This window comes from Haliotis cracherodii, unplaced genomic scaffold (assembly GCF_022045235.1).
Source record: "Haliotis cracherodii isolate W230 unplaced genomic scaffold, xgHalCrac1.p SCAF_13, whole genome shotgun sequence".
NCBI lineage: Eukaryota > Metazoa > Mollusca > Gastropoda > Lepetellida > Haliotidae > Haliotis > Haliotis cracherodii.
Genome location: NW_027266268.1, coordinates 21,428,363 through 21,446,544, shown reverse-complemented (window position 1 = coordinate 21,446,544; position 18,182 = coordinate 21,428,363). Strand labels below are relative to the sequence as shown.

At 40.4% G+C, this 18,182-nt stretch overlaps 1 protein-coding gene across 1 annotated transcript; it reads right to left on the bottom strand.

Annotated features, from left to right (window-relative positions):
• Positions 1–541: 541 nt before the first annotated feature.
• Positions 542–1,135, bottom strand: LOC139459749 (probable ATP-dependent RNA helicase ddx42). Its single transcript, XM_071241408.1, has one exon. The coding sequence runs from the start codon at positions 1,073–1,075 to the stop codon at positions 542–544; it is 534 nt and encodes a 177-aa protein (XP_071097509.1). The 5' UTR covers positions 1,076–1,135.
• Positions 1,136–18,182: the final 17,047 nt, after the last annotated feature.

Sequence of the window (18,182 nt, the reverse complement as noted above, 5' to 3'; positions counted from 1 at the left end):
GAGGTAATAATGTTGCAGTTTTATTCGGCAGGTAGGACCAATTCATCGGCTGAGAAACCTGGAACAAAGTTGTCAAGTGACAAACTGAATGGGTAGTCGGGCATACCGATAACATCACATCATGTTTTCCGCCATGGACGCAGATCAGAGTAGAGTCAAACATTTTTTTCTTTTGCTGTAGTCTTCCCTATTCAGCTAAATTATGATTGCCTTGGAAACATCAAGTCAAGGCAAACCATTATGTGATGGCATAATGACATAGAATGAACAAAGTCACAAGTTATAACGAGTGAGAGTGTAGAGGTTTCTGCCACGTTCAGGACCACTCGAGACATATCACTGCGGGGGACACTAGTAATTGTCTTAAAACACTGAACGATGTCAATGTCTTGAATCCTAGGCTAGTTCAAGCTGCTGGGACTTCGCCTGCCCCGGAATGCCCACGGAAGTCATTTGTCTACCCGACATAACCAGCAACAGCCCAGACCACCTGATAACCTATTACCTATGGAACCTATTTCAAGGGTTTACTCTTGTGTACTTACGGGTAGTAGTTGTTTGTGTAGTTGTTGTTTGCACAGCTGTTGTGGTAGTGGGTGCTGGTGTCGTCGTTGGTGTAGGTGTTGTAGTCAGAGCTGGTGTTGTAGTTGGGGCGGATGTTGTAGTTGTTGGTGCTGCTGTTGTAGTTGGTACAGATATCGTGGTAGTCGGTGCTGGTGTTGTCGTTGGTGCAGATGTTGTAGTAGTTGGTGCTGCTGTTGTAGTTGGTACATATATAGTGGTAGTCGGTGTTGGTGTTGTCGTTGGGGTGGGTGTTGTAGTCGGAGCTGGAGTTGTAGTTGGGACGGGTGTTGTAGTAGATGGAGCTGCCGTTGTAGTTGGTAAGGGTGTTGTAGTCGGTGCCAGTGTCGAAGACGGTGTGGATGTTGTTGGTGTAGGTGTCGTAGTTGGTGCCAGTGTTGTTGTCAAAGCCGGTGTTGTATCCTGTACAGAAGTTGTTGCAGCAGTAGGTGCAGTACCGGTCGTTATTCCAGTTGTAGGTGCTTGGTTTGTATGTGTGTCGACGTGTACACATACATAGTTGGTAGACTTGGTGACAGGGACACACACGTGGTCATCTCCACAGGGTTTATCTGCGCATGGGTGATCCTGGGAAGAATTTTGAAAAAAATTAAATGTTTCGTTTCTATCGTGAACTAAAACAACTGACATTACCATACTAAATATACCTTGTTAAAGTTCATAGAGCAACTGAAATAAATATTTAGATGTTTGGAAAAACTTAGAAAAGCAGAAATTGTCCCTATACTGCCATTTCCTCAAATTCCCCAAATACTTGCAGTAAACCGATAAAAAAACATTTTATGAACAGAAATGCTGAAACGTGCACGAGGACCATTAAGACAATATTTGTGAGAAGTCTAGGTGTCCAAACACTTCGTGATGTTCCAGAAAAAACGGAGTGAGGACCCAAGTAACGAGAGCGGTCAAATTCTTGAAAACACAATATGCGTTTTTGACAAACTGCAAGGCCGCATGTTTGAGTGCGGCGTTAAACAACAAACAAACAAAACAAAACAAAACACAAACGACTTAAAATGTCGGCCACATGGAAGTGTTGCTGTGAACATGTATACAACTTTTTTTTATTGCAATTGTAAACTTTAAGAAAGATGAATCTGCAGTTAAATATTCACAACGAGACCGCTACTGCATTTCTGACCCTACGTAAGTAGTGCCGCCATCATAGTGTGATGGACATTCTACTTCTCTAAACCTTTTATGTTTTTCACAATTATGATCTGGAAATAAGTCTATTGACAAGTAAAGTACGAAAGGGTTCAACTGTGACTTTCTCGTTACATTTAACCATGACTATTAATCAGTACTTATTTAGATCAACTTCTGAAAAATGCAAAGGTTAATCTAGTTATACTCCTAACACCAACAGTGTGTGTCTACACTCTAGTTATAATTATGAAGTACCAACTGTCCTCTATTGAGTTAATGTCTTGGAACAAGTCTAACATGTAAACAGTTAGATTTGGCACAGATCGATCATTATTTGTTTGGAATAACCTGATCTTAATGAAGTCATTTAGTGTGGCTATTGATCTGAATTCTCACTGGTTATTGAAATTGTCTTGCATTCTTTCGTCTAAATCAATATCTGTTGAAAGTAATGCTGAGAAGACATTCCAGTTGATTCTTTATTGTTATTACCTATTTATTCGTTGATTAAACTTGAAATGACTTCACAATGCAACTTGCTACTTCTCCATAAAACACCGCTTGTGGTATAAGAGAATAGTACATATTTCATATATAATAGTGATAACAAGATGGCAACACTTCGCAGATCGTATTTTCGAGTTTATAATTCATATTAACTTAAATAAAGATTTCATTTGTCCATTCCTCTTTTGTACTGGATTCCAAAGCTCCATAAAAATCCGTACAAAGAGAGATATGTTGCTGGGTCTAGCAAATGTACCACAAAATCCCTGTGTTCAAAGAGTAACCATACTGGGTCTAGCAAATGTACCACAAAATCCCTGTCTCAAAGAGTAACCATAATCCTTAATACAATCAAGGTAGGACTTTCTTTATATTAACAGAAAGTATTTGAGACAAGTGGAATTAATATCATGTGGATTCTCAAAAACAAAGGATTCGTTTGACTTTTTGCAATCTCAGAATAAAAAACAAGTTCCATTCTGTCAAAACATTTGATTTTTCAACTCTGTACACCGCTATCCCATATGACAAACTTAAGAAAATAATTAATTTCTTGATTCATGGACAAGCAGGGCGTCAGCTATAAAGCCCTACAAAGAGAAATATATTGCTGGGTCCAGCAAATGATCACCGAATCCCTGTCTCAAAGACTGACCATAATCATTGATACAACCAAGGAAGGACTTTCTTTATATTCACAGAAAGTATTTGAGACAAGTGGAATTAATACCATGTGGATTCTCAAAAACTCAAAGGAGCTGCTTGACTTTTTGCAATCTCAGGAAATAACCAAGTTCAATTCTGTCAAAATATTTGATTTTTCAACTTTGTACACTACTTTCTCAGATGAAATTTATAGGGATATAATTCATTCCTTGATCAATGGGGCTTTTGTTACAAATTGTGGTGAACACAGATACAGTTGCGTGTCTATATTCAGTTTCAGGACAATGTGTAAAAAAATCCCCGCAAATTTTCGTCTGAAGTTTACTGAGAAAACAATATGTGAAAAGCTGGACTTCCTCTTTAATAAATACGTGCCATTGGCACCAATTGTGGCCCCCTTCCTGCGGATCTGGTTCTTTATGCATATGAATCTTAATTTCTGTTCGGATTGCCAAAGTCAAAACAAAGTAATTTGGCGAAGAAGTTTAACTTAAGTTTTGGGTATAGCGATGATCTGATATCGTTCAATAACAATCCAATAGCCAATTCCCTTCCACTGATTTACCCACCTGAACTAGAAATAAAGGAGACCAGTGAGACCGTCTAATATTGCTGAGTGAGGTGTTAAACAACAAACAAATAAACATCTGTTTCACATTCAGATCTATGCATAAAGATTCAGAGTGACAAAACACTCTCCACAAGACTGTATGATAAGAGGGAGAGCAGCTCCAGCCTTTGATTTCACATTTCACAACTTTTGAGATTAAATCGAGCATGCTCTTTCTGACAAGATTTCAAAGAGCACTATACGACTCTTGCTCAGAAGTTTTTTCATCAAGGTTACAACATTCAAAGCCTCAGTGAAGCTTTCAAAACCTTTTATGGTAGACATATGGAGGACATATCCAAATTTGACGCATCAGTGACAACAATTATGTTCGATGTAATTCCTTATTTTGACTTGTACCATATGTTCCCGTGTTGATTTTGTTTTTTAGGTGAACACTTGACTTTCCTTTGCAGGTGTTTGTAACGTGTGCCACCAGTGGGGCAGGATACGCTCACCTTTTCGCGAACACCTGGTATCATTACTACTTGATAGTGACACATAAACACATGCTCATAATATAGTCGGAATCGCACAATGGACTCTGCTTTATGCAGAGATTTCTATTGGATATGGAAGGGGTTTTGTCCCTTATTTCAAATTGGATATACAAAATATGCGTTGGAAAGGGAACATATTTTGCCAACATAAGTACTTCTTAGATATGTGCAAATTTGTGTCTTCTTTGAATACCTCACAGCGAAATATGCTGGAATTGTCGGCAAAAGGTGGTGATTCACATAATGTACAAGTTCTATGTTCTCAGGAGAAACCATGCCAACAGTTTCAACAGGAAGATTTTAATATGTAGTTATGTATTTTAAAGAAATCGCTCTTGGGGACAGAGATATTTGCTGAGAGAAGGAAGTTATTTAACAAATTGATAGTGATTACCTATCGAACAAGCTAAAAATATCGCTTCTCTATTTCGATAAAATATATGGCCTGACATTTTTTTTAAGAAAAACACTTTGCAACAATGTAATGTTTGTTGTAACTGTCTGAAGCAGAATAAATATTTTGCGATAAAATCCCAGCCCGGCCCCAGCTCCAAGAAGATCAAATAGTTAGACCAATACCAAAGGTTGATTTTTGATTATTTGACAAGCTCGGATAATTGCGTCCGGTGGGGTTGAACAATGGTTACAGCGTTTGTATGCCAAATCAAATATCGATTATATTCCTACGTGTGTAGAAAGCATGACATATAAAAAATGTCTCAATCAATCACTGCTTAATCCTAAACAACGCCTGGTGTTAAAGAAGTTCAAGCGTGTATGTATTTGCCGCACCCTTGCCGTGCGCACATATTATCAATTTTTGGTCATTCTAGGTGTTTGATTGGCTGATAGGGACAACTTCATTATACGTTTAACTTCACGGTATGTTTTGAAGAATAAATCTATGAAATACCAAACATCCGCTGTTGGTATATTATTAATCTATAACAAGGTTAGGGGCACTATTGTTGAAAGTACAACCGTTTTGCTTAATACACATTTTAAATCATTTGGCCGTGGTGACACCTTTACAGAACATATTTGTGAACTATATATGAGTAGTTTTCTTTTCTAGTTAAAAAATCATTTGGTATAATATACCAAGCACCTATTTTCGCGGGCACCTGGTACCATCACTATTTGTTTCATGAACACATGCTTATGATTTTTTCGGAATTGCAAAATGGAAGCTTCTTCTAAAAGAGATATCTTATGACTATAGAAATGATTTTGTCCTTTCTATTTTACATATAGCTCGAGAAACATCGATATCTTGAAGCCACGTCCTGCGAGCTCATCCCCGTCACTGAGGAAAGGTGTGCAGTACTTAACGCTGCCCCAATCAGAAGGTCCTACAAGCTCTCAGAACAGAGGGAAGCAAATCACAGAAAAAACACAGAAATAATATGCACAAATGACTACTTGCTGCAAATATCTCTGTGAGAGGGAAGTCAATTATCCATTGATGGTGAGATCATCCAAGGTGTGTGCGATAGCATCAAGAAAGACCAATCCAAATCAAAACAAGACGGTGCACCTGAAATCTGTAATGGGCAAAACGACCAGTGACAGCGGCAAGCGGATGGAGAGATGGGTTGAGCACTATTCATCTACAATCCTGGGAAAACATTTTTAATCTGCACTGGAAGCCACTAATTGCCTGCTAGCAATGGATGAGGACATGAAATCCTATTAGTTAGGGCTCGGAATGGATTGGATACCTCCAGAGGCCGTCAATTGCGATACTGCAGTTGTGTACTTGCCCATCCCTGCTTGGAATCTTCTTTACAGTCATGTTTACACTTGAACCACACTTCGATCCTTCGACAGACTGAGTCTAACGCCACACAAGATCGGATGGGAAGCTGTTTAATTAGGCAAACACTAAAGTACGTGAGGCCCTCTGCTTTTGCAGACGACCCGGCTCTGACACACTTAACAAAGACCAAGAGAAGACAAGCCAAACATGTTGGGCCACGGCATTGAGCAGACGACATCGCGTTAACCTACCTCGGCTCAGTCATCACAGACAATCTGTCCTTGAATGCTGAGATCAAAGGCGCATCGGCATTGCGTACACCATCCCCCCCCCTGTCTGACGAGAACATCAAGCCGAAAACCCATACCGAGGTTGTTGTGTACAGAGTCTGCGTATTGAGCACATTGATGTACGGCAGCGAGTCTGTGACCATCTATTCTCGACAAGAAAACAATCTGAAGAGAAAATCAAATCGTCGCTCCCTTATTGCAAAATTACCATTGTGACACCTTAGATAATACCTGAAGTGCATATTTAGACAGATTTTTGTGTGGATTTGAGCTTTGTCTTTTTCAACGATTTGAGTCGACTTAATGTCATGTGTCATCGCCAGATGTCCTTTAATCAATACAAGTTCTCTCAATCAAGTCTTAGGTATTGATTAAAGTCTGGAAAACAGCGTTTGTCAAATAAGGATTATCACATATGACGCTCAATAGAGATGCATGTGCTTCCAGTATTAGACAGCTTATCCCCTCTCGCGGTTTGGATTTTTATATTGTTAGATCAATATAAGTAATAAAGTTTATGGTCTTCAAAAGTTTCGTGATTGTTTGTTCAATATGTTCTGTCTGGAATGGAGTATATATTGTCTCAATAATATCAGCTGAAATCGCTCAAGGCAACCTAATGATTTGAATGTTCGGTTTCGATTATATGGATGATTAGGTATCGTTCATATCGTTCCTATCGTACCTATCGTACCTATCAACCTATTCTCATAAGAGTGAGTGAGTGAGCTGGGTTCAACGACGCTTTCAACAGTATCCCAGTTCTATTACAGCGTGCAAGCTTAATGTAGGAGGAAAGCCCGAAGTGATGCTGATCTCATATGTTTACCTGGTTGGTGAAACCCTCGAGCACGGGTATGGTGCTGACAAACCTAGAATGCTAATCGAGGTGATCCGGGATTCGAACCCACAATCATAGGTTCCAGGCTTGTATAGCGAATTGCGACGCCTTTGACGACTGGGCAACCAGTGCCCCTTATTCTCACAAGGACAATCCACGGTGGTACAAGATCATATTTCACTTATATTGATGTATTACGTAAAACAATGACAAGATGGTATGCGGGTAGACATTTGGGACTATTTTGTGCGCACAGTATTAAATATCAGTTTATAAACTTAGACGTATGAGGTTGTAGAACGAAAGATACAGATCGACTGATTCTTACCTTAATGGTTTGTTTGTTTTAAATGTTTATTGTCTCTTACAATACTCCTGGGAATACCAAATGGTTGGTCCTAATAGTAACATTTTGACATAGTGTGATGCCACAATATAGATACAAAAACCTACGAACTTCCGAACAGCAACTCAGGTTGGGGCCTTTTCCCCAAATTAAAAGATGGATTAGACCGAATATTTGCCTTGTTTAATGTGTGTACGTCTGACTCTGCTCTTCGTAACGTCATGGCAGGCCAGGCAGACTCTAAACAAACGTGACGTCTCAAAGATTAGGTTAAAGTAGCCTCCCTTGGATAAAGGGCAGTTACGGCCAGCGGTTCGACCGATGGATTGCCTCGCAAGTCAATTAGAAACACTATGTGTAGGCATTTTTATGTTGCCTATATGTAGTTACGCCACTGTCTTAAAAAAAAGCTTCAGTTGTAACTATTCTGACTGTTGCCACTGCCCGACTGACAAATCACTGACCTTCTGACATCATGTATATTAAAGCTCACATTCCAGGAATACTAGCAATGTTTAGGTAATGCTTGTGAGAGATGGGAACTAGTTTTCGATGACAAATTTAACAATGATCACGCTTGTGTGTTTTGGGGTGGTATTAGCACACCAATGCTTTCTAAATAGAATATTCATGCCTAATACAGGATATTTACAATCCCAAAACATACTCTAGTTGTAACCTCCATATCTCACCAAAGTGATATTTCCTGTTTAAGACAGTATTGGATGATAAAAGTGAAACATTGAAGATACACGCACCTTATATCTTCCATTAATATTTACGTATTCTTTATCACATATAATTTACAACTCTTGTTCTCTTTGCCAAAAGTAGTCCTACCGAGTCCATGATGCTAAGAAACCCGTTGCAACCTACCAGCAAACCTTGCATTCAATCACGCTGTTAAATATATTCTCTCCTGGAAACCGGTACTGGTTGATAGATGTCAATTTATAAATCAACCCTAAAGTTCAAACACACATCACAACTACACTGATCTGTCTATCGGTGCGGTTGAAGAGACTCTAAGATCAGTTTGAATGAGCATAGATGATTACATAGTGTGCCAGACTGAGGCCAAATTGAATTTGAGATATTGTAGATATTGTATTGTTCAGAGTAAGTTGACCATTTCGAATTGGGATAAAATGAAATAGTGAGTGAGTGAGTGAGTGAGTGAGTATGGTTTTACGCCGCTTTTAGAAATATTCAAGCAATCGAGCGGGGGACACCAGAAATGGGCTTCACACATTGTACCCATGTCGGGAATCGAACCCGGGTCTTCGGCGTGACGAGCGAACGCTTTAACCACTAGGCTACTCGACCGCCCCAAATAGTGAGTGAATAAGTTGAGCGAAATGCCGCTCTGAACAGTATGTCGGTTACATCACAAAGTGTAATATGGTTGGTTTGTTGATTTACGCCGCACTCACCAATATTCCAGCTATTTGACGGCAGTCTGTAAATAATCGGGTCTGGACCAGACAATCCAGTGATTGAGATCATGAGCATCGATCCAAGCAATTGGGATTGATGACGTGCTTTAACCGAGTCAGCGAGCTTGACCACCCGATCCCGTTAGTCGCCTCCCACGACAAGCTTAGTCGCCTTTTACGACAAGCACGGGTTGCTGAAGACCTATCTTCACAGGTCCAGTGACATATGGAGGAAAGCCTAATGTGAGCAGTTTACAGGTAGAGTACTGACATACCAGTAATCATCATCAGGGCAAATGTGGGATTCACATCCACCTTCAAATAATTTTACTCCGAAAACGGGGTCCATTCAGGATAACTCTGCAGTGTGATACACGTAATTAAAATCGAATTTGGTAACTATGCAGATTCAACATTTTAAAAAAAATAATTCTATACCTTATATATTGTTGTCGATATTTTTTCAGTAATACAATTTCAAATGTCATTCTTCTATGACCAAGGAACGTGTTCTATAGGTTTTGGTCTGTGGATTACATTCTGCCTTTGTATATTCAATTCTTTCATATGATTTTGGGGTTGTGTTAAATAGTATTCGGGATTCCTGGTTTAGGGTGAGCAAATGAAATGAAAATATGGATGGTATTCGGAATTCAGGAGAGTTCACAGCCTCATTAGTCAACTAGGTTATCTGTAACCCTATTGAACTGTTATGATGCTGCCCGAAACGTGAATCAACATTCACGCATTCATATGGAAACTGCCTACCTGTGGAGCAAATTGATGAACCGGAAGATACGCGGACACTTGCAAACTACCGCCACCTACAGCACTGGTACTAAGTTGACATTCACTAGTTGACAAGATCCAGTTGGCCGAAACGCACTTTCCCGAATATCCACAGAGTCGGTGACACTGTCGAACTGTTGCTGTCTGAAATACCTGATACACATGTCCGGATAAAACTCTGTCCTGCTCTCCACCTATCTCTGACAGCCAATCTGATGACACACATGAAAACATCAACATTAACATGATGGTCTTCATTTTGATTTTATCCCACACCATTTTGTACCGAGAATAGAAAGCCATTCTGCACTCGCTGAGATTTGTTGAACACCTGTGCTTAACGTGTCAACGGTGCTGGAGACTGGTGTGCACTGATGATCTGATTCCTCGTGGCGCTCCCGTATGGTTACCATAGCGAGAATGTGGTCAATATGTTACATGCACTAAGGAGGTAGTATGTTTCGTTATAAAATTAATAAAATTACCACTTTTATAATCAGCATATGCAAACCTATTGATTAATCGCTCACTGCATACAATACAGATGAATGACTTAAGTTTGATGTTACTTATAAATCAAACATATATTGAGTTTGCGATTATGGTATAGTTCTACGGAATCAATCGTTCGTCATTCCTTGACGATGACATACTATAACAGTACACAAAGATGTTTGCAGCCGTGTTCCTGTAATCAGAGTGCGATGAGTGAGTGTATCGATATCGTGTCGTACGCTGTATAAGTGAGATGGCTTCAACAACACTTAAACGATATTTCAGCTTATATCACCGTGTGTTACTTTGATGTAGGAGGAAATCTTAATGTGACGTGGGTCGTAGAAGCCGACGGGCAACGTAAAACAATAGAACATCATCTCAGGTAGGTTCCTTTTGGCGATTGAGCTTGGTTACTGTGAGATGGATCTTTGAGTGATATACATGTATGTCTGCCGACGACCACGAAAAGGTGAGGGTATCCTTCCCCACCGGCGGCTCCCGTCACAAACACATGCAAAGGCAAGTCAAGTGTTTACTGGGTAAATACACGGGAACATATGGTACATCCTAACTACTAGACTTTGACATAACATTCTTATGTACAGTTGTAAGTAGTTTAAACAGAGGTCTCCGTGGCCATGTGTTTATACGTGTGTGATGCATGTTAAATATCTTGTGGGGCGGTCGGGAAGCCTAGTGGTTAAAGCGTTCGCTCGTCACGCCGAAGACCCGGGTTCGATTCCCGACATGGGTAAAATGTGTGAAGCCCATTTCTGGTGACCCCGCCGTGATATTGCTTGAATATTGCTAAAAGCGGCGTAAAACCATACTCACTCACTCACTAAATATCTTGTCTGCTGCTGAAGCACGTGTCTCAAGTTTCGTCAAGAGTTATTTTTTATAATGTATAGTCATGGGGTCCAAACACGTCAAAACAAAATAATAGCTCCGTCATGTCCAAGTTTACATTAATTGAAAGGTGGGTTCAAGGTTATATGACCATGGATAATTGACTATTCATTCAAACACATAGTAATCAAACACTGGAGTGCCGTCACTGGTGTGTTTTAATGGGAATGTAGTTTCATATGAATATATTATGAAACGTCAACGCCAGAGAATAACCAGTCTCGATTATCTGCCGCAACACTGGGCGTAACAGGCAAAACAGTGGCGAAAATCATATGAATCGATCACGGAAAATCACTGTTCAACCCAGGTAAAACCTCGCTTATAATATATAGAGAGTGAGTGAGAGAGTTTGGTTTTACGCCACTTGTAACAGTATCCTTGTCCTAGATTTTATAGGACAGACTCTGATCTGTGATCAACGTGAATTGGACATGTGATATACATGGGTTTCAAGATAACCATCTGAGGGGTGTTTGACCCCCAAATGTACGTAGATGTTATCAATGTGAGGTGAGGTGAAATGGGGTTTAACGTCGCGTCCAAAATTATTACACTTATATAGCGACGTGCATGCACGTGTATTTGTGTGTGTGGCTGCTTGTACTAGTCCGGACTGATGCCGATTAATAGTGCTAGCTCACTGAGATTCCATGCCGCAGTTTAACATGAATACCCCACTCAGACACAGTATACTGACTCCGAGCCGACGAGTCCTTGTTTTAGCCCCTTAATGCAGAGCGCCAGACAGGGTAACAACGTTTAACGTCTTTTGGTATGACGCGGTCGGGGATTGAACCCCGGACCTTCCGCTCTCCGGGCGGACGCTCTACCATTAGACCACGGAGGCGGTCTAGTTATCAATGTGGAAGTCAAGGATTTCACATATTGTTTTCTCAGCAAACGTCACATGGCATTTGCTTTCATTTTTCACAAAACGTCAGAATATAGATACGTAGCTGTATATGTGTACACCACGTTTTGTAACAAAAGCCCCATTGATCAAGGAATGAATTGTATCCCTTAAATTTGTCATCTGGGATAGTGGTGCACAAAGTTGAAAAATCAAATGTTTTGACGGAATGGAACTTGGTTCTTTTCTGAGATTACAAAAAATCAAGCAGCTCCTTTGAGTTTTTGAGAATCCACATTGTATTAATTCCACTTGTCTCAAATACTTTCTGTGAATATAAAAAAGTCCTTCCTTGGTTGTATTAATGATTATGGTCAGTCTTTGAGACAGGGATTTGGTGGTACATTTGCTGGACCCAGCAATATGTCTCTTTTTGTAGGTTTTATAGCTGACGCCCTGCTTGTCCAATATTGTAGAACCTCCAGTAGCATCTGGAGGTGGACAGGAACGGCGACAATTGTACTTCCAGAAGTCAAAGGTTATTTGTCTGTTTAAGATATGTGTCCTTTTTTAATAATTCTTGCAACAAAGTCTTGCTATGTTACAACGTGTTTGGTTTTCATTCTTTAGGAGCAGTACTCATCTGGAAGTTGATTTTTTAAACGATTGTTTCGACCTACATTGAATGTCAGGCAATACATTTGTAAACCAACTATTGAAAAACAAAAGAAATGTAGAACGCTTAATAGACGTACTTACACCTTGATGTCATTCCGACATGTCGAACAGCTAGACAACACACAGACAATTCATCGACAAGAGTAAAGTGTCATCTGCACGGATACAGCAAGATCAATACTGACAAACTGAGTAACCGCTGAAATATTAAGATATTGCCGTTTCCGTGAACACTCCACAAGAAAAGAGGAAGTGCGAATTTTTCTCTGCACCACAAATTCCAGAAACAGCTTTTGATATGGCAAATTGATTGAGGGTTTTTTCGTAGATGATCAGAAGCTTTTTACCACCAGGAAACGCACCAAGGAATCATTGCTTGGAAAAACAATTAAATTTTACCGGTCTATTTCAAAGCTATTTTTTAATTCCGATTTGAACCAAATACTTGTGGCATGGTGAAAGGAATTAGTCATCGCCCCTGCTCCTCACCCACGATCCTGTGCCAACAAGAACAGCGTTTAATTGCACTGGATATCCAATGGATGGAAACACAAAACTTATGGTTTACTCTAGCAAATATGGCATGAATAGCTACATCAGCTTACCAAATTAATTTAAAACCTATAACAAATATGAAATTCCGAGGTGAAAATCACCAGAGTGACCCATGCATCTTCCCGAGGCAAAGGAGTTAACTGACTACACAAGTCCATTTTCCACCCTTGTCGAACTACGCTGGAATTTCGTGGTTCACCACCAATGGTAATTACGAGTTATGTCCCTTCTATGTCCCTCCTACTGATCAATCAGAATCCACCTCTCATATCACTTGCATTTGCTTCAAACAAAAGACGATCTGATCAAGATCTCTGTGGTAATGTAATAGGTCTTACCTCGCGAAGTAAATGTAATCACTTGAGCTCCTTGATTACAAACATGAAAAGATCTGGAAAACATCTGACGGTACACCATTTGGTGTTTATGGCAACGTTGGCAACAGACGAATGCAGTCAGAGACCATCGTCGGAGTGGCAGGCCACGCGTAACCAATAACCGACAAGACAACTGGATTCGAACAACACACCTACGAAATCGATTCCAGCCAGGAACAGCGACTGCAAGAAGCATCCCTGGCCTTCGACGAATATCTTCACAAACCGTACGTCGTCGCCTCAGATGTGCAGGGATTGTCGCCAGAAGATCCGCCAGACGTTCCATTTTGACAGTAAACCATCATCAAGCACGTGTACAGTGGTGGAGACAGCGTCTACGCTGGACGGCCATGCCGTGGGGACAAGTTCAATTCACTGACGAGTCTCGTTTTCACCTGTTTCCACAGCTATGGAGGGATTCAAGTGTACCGACGTCGAGGTGAACGTTACGTCAATCATTGTGTCATGGAAGAAGATCGGTTCGGGGGCGTTATGATATGAGGTGGGATTACAGCAAGACAGAGGACCCGTTTGATAGTGGTAGAGGGAAATCTCAATGGACAGCGCTACCGCGACGAGATCATCGGCCCTGTTGTTCTACCGTTTTTGCGTCGTTGTGGCCCAGGCATTACCTTTCAACATGACAACGCCCGGCCTCATATTGCTCGACTTGACCAGGATTCTCTTCAACAAAACAAAGTGAATGTCATCCCCTGGCCGGCTTGCTTCCCTGATCTCTCACCAATCGAACACATGTGGGATGAGATAGATCGGGGCCTTCGACGTCAACCACGTGTTCCACAGACACTCCAGGAACTTCGAAACATGCTCCAACAGATATGGACAGATATCCCACAGGACTTTGTGCGACGCCTGGTCCATTCCATGAGACGAAGATGTGTTGCTTGCATTGCAACCAGAGGTGGACACATACGCTATTGATTTGTAAATTGACATTTTGGCATGTTCGTGTTTTTTTTATGAAATCACGCATTTTCTGAAGTCAGTATGGTAAATTAAATCATTTGAACACTCACGGGAGTCTTTTATCTGTTGCAAACTGAAATTTGTTTCAGAATTGGTAAAAAACATTACTATGCATTAAATCTTATTTAATTTCACAGAAACTTTTGTTGTTCAGTATATGTATTTCATCTTTTAAACACCACAACGATTGCCTATGTTTTAGTGTCAGGGATGTTATCGCGAATTTTATCGTTACCCGATCGACTAGGTCTTCGCCATTTTGTGAAGCTATACGCGATAAGAATAGTGATCGGACTGGATATCGCATTTGCATGTCAAGGGGCACAATTCGTGATCTACGCGGGGTGGGCGCTAGGGTCGGGCCAAGAAAAGTGGCCTTGATGTGGCAAGGGTAGAAACTAGGCTTTGAAATAGGCTAGTGGACACGCTTGCCTCGGGAAGATGCCTTCACTGCTGATATACTCATGTCATGATGGATCACGGCTTTTGTGTTTTATCGCTGCACGTTCCCCATGTTTGTCCATTTTTCAGGTCACAGACCCCTGTTTATTTTACACATTTACTTAGTTGAGTGAATGTTTCGTGGGTATATCTCTATGAGATTACATCAAGTCCATATCAAAACCTGTGAAATATTATGCAACTATGTGAGACTGAACTTATAAATCGCTCCTCCCAATTGAGTATATCGATGTTCATGATTTCAATCACTGGATTATTGTCTCATCCAGGCTCCATTGTTTACAGATTGCCGCCATATAGCTCGAATATTGCTGTGTGCGGCGTTTAACAACGAACAGATAAAACATCTAGGGACAGGACAACACACCTGGAACTACTTGAATGTTTATCATCTCGATTGACGACGGCGGCAAGGGAGTTCGATCACATTAACATTCATTATTAAACGAGAGCGTTGTCTTTTACGTGTCCGATATCAATCGTTGTTTACACGTGTGTTATTCCTAATTTGTAATGTCTTTGAACGTTTGAGCTGTCACTGATCTCGGATGTCTCTGAAGTTTACACAATAGGTTAGAAGGGTTTTGTGCTCATTAAAGAGAGAACACACAAAAGAGCTTCCCTATTGCGCACGTGGGGAATCGATCGATCCAGGGCCTTTATTGTGACGAGTAAATTCAAAACGTCAACGCGTGAGAATATTCACCTTTTATGATTGTACTCTGTTGTTCTTTCTTAACAAGGTACAAACTTAACAAGCACAAAATACTCATATCACCCGCCAATATGACATGTCCGGTTGTCTGCAAGGCAAAAAATATAGTACGGTTTTTCAGACCTGCACCGGAAACGAGTACTACTGCCACTTTCAGTCTAAGTCAAAGTCGTTGCATTTGAAACACGAAAAATATTTTTTTCAAACATTCAAAACTACCAAAACGCACCAGTCCAACTAGACCTATCTGTGCGCCAAGTTTGGTAAAGATAGTGTCATGGTTGTTTTAGTTCTGCTCCGGAAACGAAACGTGACGGACCGAAAACACCCAATCCACTTCGTGGCGGGGGACAATATTTTAACAAATATCTTAAAAGCTGGTAGCAAATAATTCCGAAATGAACATGTTCTAATAACATGTACGCTTGAATAGAATGATCCTTGGCCCAAGTGTAACTCTTCGATGCCCTCAGTGCATCTATTTGAATTTTCTGCTGGAAAAGTAATTAGAAGCGAACGCACCTGAAACGCCTCAACTCCTCGGATGTCACATAAATATTCAATATAAACCGCGAGTGTGGTCTTCTATGTGTCTTATTTCAAACGTTTTGTTTGTTTGCTCCACAATATTCCAGCTTTATGTATGTGAGCTGTTGACACGATGACACCAAGGCAACTAGCCTGTCGACGGGTTCCAAATGGTCGCTTCTTCCGACCAGCAGTGGTTGAGGATGAGGTTTTTAAAACCCTGAATCCAGATGAGTAATAATAAGTGTTCAAAACGATTGTCTGGATTTCTATATTTTCATTAGGACAAATCAAAGTAACTGTGTATTGCTTACTTGTATAAGAAACCATGACGATGCCAACCATTCCACAAAATTTACATACGAACCTGATTGCTTCAATGGCTGCACGGCGATGCGCGAAAAGAGACTAAAATGACCAAACAGGAAGTTCAGTTCAGCACGCGCTAAATTAATGGGTATGTCATTTATAGTCACATCGGCAGTTGCTAAAGTATTGTGACTAAGCAAGTTACATATGTTGAAATAAAATAATGAGGGAGACGTAATCTGAATATCATATTCCATTAGTGGGAATTGTAGCTGATACCTTAATTTGACGAAAGAGTTGTTAAAGTAATCGGTTTTTACTTGACGGTAAGATATTTTAACATGAATTTGAAAAATACTCGATTTGACTGGTCAGTCAGAGGTTTCAAACCAGGATAAATCCTCTCTGAAACAGCTTGTTTGGCGGACACTTTACCGCGCACTGATATGCATCTGCACTTAGTGCTTTCCCCTCAGATAGTCTTCAGATATGTTTTAAAAATTTCAGTCGAATAAACACGCAGACGACATTTGTTTGGCTTCGCCGGAAGTAACTCTTGGTCGAGTGCATTATGACTCTAGGGGGCATAGGAATAATCAAATTGAAGTTCTCAGTGACATATCTCAATGAGATAGTATTTAACAATTAAACATAAGATAGTCACTTGAATTATTAGAAACATTGTTATACCTGTTTGTTTTCTGTTATATATTTTATGTTGACATTATATGGAAAAGTATGGGAAAGTAAACCCATCTTTTCATATATGGAGTGTCCTGCTCAGTCAAGCAAACGTTACATCTCAAAGAGTTCCAACTCAAACCGGTCATTGTAGAATGGAGATAAACCTACTGTGTTTTCAACTCGTGAATGGTCTTCAGCGACCCATACTTTCCGTAAAAGGTGACAATGCTTATCGTAAGATGCGACTGATGGGATAGGGTGGTCAGGCTCGCTGACTTGGTTGATGCATGTCATCGTATCCCAATTGCGTGGATCGATGCTCATGAAATTAATCACTGGATTGTCTGGCTCAGACTCGATTATTTACAGACCGCCGTCATATAGCTGGAATATTGGTGAGTGCGGCGTAAAACAACAAACCAACCAACATGTACATGTACGTTTGTAATGATCTGCTTGATTAATTGGATAATCGGGAAGTTTTTGGGGCGTCATACCAGATCACCTTTTGTGTGCAGCGGCCGCCTTAGAACATCTCAAAGGTAGGTGAGATGGTGCAAGCCTAAAGACATATCCACATAGCCTGGCATTGAGCAGGTGTTTTGAATCTCCTCATCATCTAAGCATATTTCTTGGTTTGTGTATTGAGTGAGGTTGTCTCTAAATGGCGTAATTCTGCAATGAAGGGAAACAGCTTATTGTTGAAAAGGGTGTCCTTTGGAAATGTAGTATGCATATACAAAATATTAAGTTTTGATTTGGAAAGGACACATACATGTGCTGCCCCGTTTGGGGGCATGGAGGCCCAGTTAAAGTAAGGCGCTTCAATTAGACATTCATCTTGCAGGCGTTCCGGAACAGCGTTGATGTGAGTTCAGATTTAGTTATCAGTATAACAGTATGTAAGAGGGTATGTAAAGGTTGCTAAAAACGTCTAGCTTGTCTGGTACAGAGATCCCAGAGAAAATAATGCCCCTTTCAATGTTGACAAAACTGTCCTTGTAACGTCTCTTTATGTCCCAGAATATTTTTGATCCTGTCAAATAGGGATATTAATATATTAAGCAATTATTGCCTGAGTGTATAAAATACGTACATCCGGTTAATGTTAGACAAAGTAGCTGACCTTTAAAGGCTATGGCAATCCATTTC

Bases quoted from the DNA above. Each gene is read 5' to 3' on its own strand.
- LOC139459749 (XM_071241408.1), bottom strand. From the start codon at position 1,075: ATGTGTACACGTCGACACACATACAAACCAAGCACCTACAACTGGAAT.